This window comes from Lipotes vexillifer, unplaced genomic scaffold (genome assembly GCF_000442215.2).
Source record: "Lipotes vexillifer unplaced genomic scaffold, Lipotes_vexillifer_v1.1 scaffold726, whole genome shotgun sequence".
Classification (NCBI taxonomy): domain Eukaryota; kingdom Metazoa; phylum Chordata; class Mammalia; order Artiodactyla; family Lipotidae; genus Lipotes; species Lipotes vexillifer.
Window position 1 is genome coordinate 291,010 of NW_006770733.1, and position 5,257 is coordinate 296,266.

The window sequence follows — 5,257 nt, forward strand, 5'->3', positions numbered from 1 at the left end:
GAGTACAACACAAGGTGAAGGGATATTTTTGTAAGGAATTCTGTCATACTGGGAACATAAGGAGGATAACGCACAATGCTCTTTGCTGTAGAATCACCTAGAGAGCATTTAAAGACAGATTACTAGACCTCATTCCCAGAGATTCTGATTCAGTACAACTGGGGAGGGCCTTGGGAATCTGAAATTTTAGAATGCTTTCCAGGTAATTCTGATATGTAGCAAATAGTCAGGATTTGGAAGTCCAAATGATCTAAAAATCCATGGCCAAGTAAGATGGTCTTTTTATTCTTGATGAATCATTAAAAAGAGGCCAATTCGTTTCTCTTCATTTATATATTATTTATGAGTCTCTAGCTTTAGGGAATACAATAAAGAATTCAAAATCTCTTAGCAATGATTTTTCTCAACGACTTTTCTTGCACTAAGGATCATGTAATAAAACTCTACGCTTCCATATTGCCTGATATTTTCAAAGTGGTTTCACATCTTCTCTCAGTGACCCTGTGAGGTAAAGTGAGGATCCAATACTTAGCATTCGCTTGAGTTTATCACACTTAGCAAAACCCTGTCAATCCGTTGACCAAGGGCCACTTCCAGTTCTGTTACTCATGCATTCATTCAACAACAAAAATTTTTTTGAACACTTGCCAGTCATTGTTAGGTACAAAGAATTGTGGACTGGATAAAATTCCTGCCCGCATGGAGCTTACATTCTAGTTGTGGGACAGGGAGGGGGGAGGGGGGAGTTCTCCTTATACGTGCCTTCTGTAAAAATTTCCCTAACCTATCCTAGTCTGAATCTTCAAATTAGGAATTTCCCCCCAAACTTATTAAATGAGAAAGGATAACACTTGTCCCACAGTCACACCATATCTTGTCATTTAAAGCTGATTCCTCTGCTGTGGTGCTTCTGTCATGTAGCCCTTAAGGCTGTAGCACTGGCTTCATGTTTACATCTGTTCTGACATTATATGTGCAAGTGAATGAGTTCTATGGGTCTTGTCTCTGAAAGGAAGAGACTCCTATTTGTAGTTAGTTCTAAGCCCTCATATGATTAATGAGTGCTTCTCAGTGATTCTGGATCAAAATAATCAGTCTCACCTGACTGAAGATTAGAGTCTGCACCTACAGATTCTCTTTAGTAGGAGAACTGGAAACCTAACAAACAGGGAGAACAGTTTCGTGAAAGTAAGCCAAAGAATGTCAGAGCTAGAAGAGACCTCAGGGATGTAGCCCCACTGCCTTTTCAAGATCTGAAATCTGAGATTCAGAGAGGTTACCTAAGTTGCCTCAGGTCACACAGCCTAAACGATGGATGTGGAATCAGTAACCAAATACAATCTACAATCACATGGGGGCGGGGAGATCCTTCTCCTAAAATTTAACGTCTACGTCAGGTCCCGGCGCCTCACCGCTTCCACCCATCCCCCTTTCTTGTATTAATTACGCATCGCTCATTTTGAAGAATCGGGTCGTTAAAACTTGCAGTTGGGGCATTCCACAAACAGGTGTCCAGATCACTGACACATAGTCGGGGAATCTGGGTCTCCACCTGCCCGCCGAGAACTCTCCAGCTCCCTTGTACAAAGTTTGCTCGGCTCATACATTCCTCTTTCAGATCCCTGGTCGCGAGGACAAGATGCCTGCTGCGGCCTCCGAAGAAGTTCGGAGATGCAGTTTCCTCGCAGAAGCCGGGCCGGGGCGCGTCGGCCGCCGAGCTGAGCGTCCTCTGGCTCGGTGGCGGTGGGGGAGCGCCGGGGCGCCTGGCGGCTCGGGGCTGGGCGGGGCGGCCCCTCGGCGCGCGCTGCCCGCCCCGGCTCCCAGGGCCGCGGGCCCGCTAGCCCCGCGTGGAGCGAGAGGCGCGCGCGGGCCGTGGGGGCTGGGCCGAGGCGGAGCGCGAGGCGGCGGCGGCGGCAGGAGGCGCCGCGGGACGAGGCAGCGGCCCCCGCCCCCCGAAGTCCGTCCTCGCGCGGGGCTGGGGAGCTCGGGGCGGGGAAGCCGCGGGCCCGCGCCACGTCCCTCGCCCGCCCCAGAGCGGGTTTTGCAGGCGGCTCTAAGCTGGGGGCTTTTGTGTCTGCGACTCGGGAGCGGCGAGAGCGCAGACCTCATCCTCAGAGGGCGCTGTGAGTGCGCCGCCAGGGCCGGCCGCCCGCCTCCCGCCTCCCCTGTCAGCGGCTCCTGAGGCGGCGGCGGCGGCGGCGAAGAAGAAGGAGTGGGAGGAGGCGGCGGCGGCGGCGGCGCACTCGTCCTCCGCACACGCCGACCCCGGGCGGGGGGCCGACCCCAGGCCGCTCTCCCGCCGCCGCCGCTGAGCCCGGCCGGCCCCAGCACGCCGCCCGGCCGCCCCGAGGCCTCGTCCTCCTCCCAAACTTTGCAAAGTCGGCCCGCGTCCCTACCGCCCTCGGCCGCGCCTCGCCTCGGAGGCTCGCCTCGCAGCCGCAGCGGCCCCGCGAGGAGGAGGAGGAGCCGCCGCCGCAGCATCAAAGAGACCGAATTCCCGCGGCCTGGGGGGAGTCATGCTTTGCGGTCTGTAATGTCATCAGAACAGGAGAAGGATCCCATTTCGCTGAAGAGAGTTCGAGGTAACCGAGAAGGGTGCCGGGTTGAGGGGAACGGGGGGAGCGGGGCGCGCGGGGGCCGCGTGCCAGCCCGCCGGGAGGCAACGGGGCTCTGTCCGGGCCTAACTCCGCGCAGCCCGCGTCCCGCCTGCGCCCCGGGGCCCGGGCTGCGGTCGGAGGCGCGCGGCCGCCGCGTCCCCTGTGCCGAGCCCTGGCCGCCCCGACTTTGTGTTAGGAGGCAGTTGAAGCCGCACTCAGCATCCCTTCATACCCCGCTCCTCGCCCACCTTATCTCGTTGGCCAGACACAGCACAATAGGCAGCTCAGAGGGTGAGAAAGAAACACCCCCTGGCAGAGACCACGAAAGATGCCCTCCACACCCCCCCGAAAAAAAAGTAAGTTGGACCGCACTGGAGTTGACGCTCTTGCAGAAGGTGTGCCGGGCCTCAGTGTCTCTCCCAGCCCCCTTCCCATTCTCCAAAAGGCAACAAACATACAGCTTTATTTTCCTTAGGCTTAAGAGGAGAACCTATATTCATTCAAGAGGCTTTTCTCTATTGGCTTATGGATAAGAATCAAATCGCCCCAAATCAGTTTTATACACGGTTGGCTTGCTTCTTCCTTGCACACTAGTTAGGAATTTTCCTGCTGCCTTACTATCTAAGAAGTATCAGAGGGAACGATGTGCCAGACAAAAGATAACGCATGTAAGTTCACAGACACCAAGTGCCATCTGGAAATTTGGGGAGTATCCTCCAGCTCTTATTTCCAGATTTCAATAGGGTTCAGGCCGAAAGTCCCAAAGTTGAAGTAATACTGTTTGTTCATTAAGCAAATATTTATTGAACATCTACTGTGTGCCCGGCACTGTTTTTGGCACTGGGATACCGCGGTGAACAAAGCAAAAAGACCATCTGGGGGCTTCCCTGGTGGCGCAGTGGTTGAGAGTCCGCCTGCCAATGCAGGGGACGCGGGTTCGTGCCCCGGTCCGGGAGGATCCCCCGTGCCGCGGAGCCATGGCCGCTGAGCCTGCGCGTCCGGAGCCTGTGCTCCGCAACGGGAGAGGCCACAACAGTGAGAGGCCCGCGTACTGCAAAAAAAAAAAAAAGACCATCTGCACCCAGGAGAAATGCACACTCTTGTAGGGTAAACAAATGATGAACAAATAAAAGGTATAGGATGTCAAATGGTAAGTGGTATGGAGAAAATCAAAGCAGGGAGAGTGGTTAGAAAATATGTATGGGGGTGGAGAGGTAGCAATTATGTATAAGAGGGCTCAGCTGGAAGATGATGTTTGAGCAAAGACCCAAAGGAAGTGACAGAGCAGAGCCATATGGATATGTGTGGGAATAGCAGTGTTGGCAAAAGGAATAGCAAGTGCAAAGGCCCTGGGTCTGGAATTTGCCTAGTGTGTTCAAGCAACTGCAAAGAAGCTATTGTGAGTGAGCAAAGGGAGAGTAGTGTGAGCTGAGCTGAAGTATGGGGTGAATGTGTATTGGCCTTGTGAGCCATTTAAAAGATTTGGGCTTTTACTCTGAGATAGCGCCTGGATGATTTTGTGCAGAAGAGTGAGTGATCTGCCTTATGTTTTGTTTTTGTTTTTTTTTTGCGGTACGCGGGCCTCTCACTGTTGTGGCCTCTCTTGTTGCAGAGCACAGGCTCTGGATGCGCAGGCTCAGCGGCCATGGCTCACGGGCCCAGCCGCTCCGTGGCATGTGGGATCTTCCCGGACCAGGGCACGAACCCGTGTCCCCTGCTTCGGCAGGCGGAGGGACTCTCAACCACTGCGCCACCAGGGAAGGCCTGCCTATGTTTTTAACTGGCTGTTCTGCGGAGAATAGACTGTAGAGAACAAGGGCTAAAGCAGGGAGGCTAGTTAGGAAGTTATTGAAATAATCCTTTCATCCAAACAGGATAAAATGCTTTATAAATCAGTAAGTAGTAAGGTAAATTTCCAATTGACTTAAGTGATGTAGAGATCAAGGACCACAGTCATTCATCTATGTTTTTGTTCCTTGTGACTAGAGATTAAACCTATAGAACTGGCTTGTGACACAGTGACAATGTGGTATCCAAATAACATCACTTGAGTATTTAGAGATTGATCTTCTTAGCCATTTAAGCAGAAACATAATTTAGAGCAGAATATTGTTTTTACAGGCTTAATAGCACAATCTTTCATTTGGTGAAGGTTTTCTATTTCAACTTTCTTTTCTCTTTGTGGTTATGAATTGCCAAAGCCTTTAAGGAATAGACCTTTCTGAGATAGTTATTTCTTTGATATGTTTGCCATGTTATTTTGCCTACTATTATAAATTACTTTGGAGTTGAAGGAAAAGAAAGCTTTATCAAGTTTATACCTTTGAACTCAATTATCAGTCTTAATCAAATGTAATTTTAAATAAAATTGATGGGTATTTTATTGTGTGTCAAGACTACAGATCTGTCTTTGTTTTATTACAACTGCTGGTTTTCAGTTTGATGCCCTAGTTGTTGGAAGTTGACTTAGGTGTCAGCTCAAGAATATTCTGAGAGTCAAGTACCAGAATAAAAGACAAAGCACTTTTTAAAATAAAAAGCCAATATGAAGAGGGGTTTTTATGATGTCATTTTGTACTAATTAGAACACTAATTTTTAAAACATTTTAAAATTATTTTATAATCCATAAAAGGTACCAGATTATCTACATGAGCTCTTC

General features: G+C 50.5%; 1 protein-coding gene across 1 annotated transcript in view; it reads left to right on the forward strand.

Moving 5' to 3' along the window:
- The first annotated feature begins 2,533 nt into the window (after positions 1-2,533).
- Positions 2,534-5,257, forward strand: part of PYGO1 (pygopus family PHD finger 1) — an 18,632-nt gene continuing 15,908 nt past the window's right edge. The window contains 1 exon segment of the mRNA XM_007446353.1: positions 2,534-2,582. Within this exon segment, the coding sequence (XP_007446415.1) occupies positions 2,534-2,582 (49 nt within the window).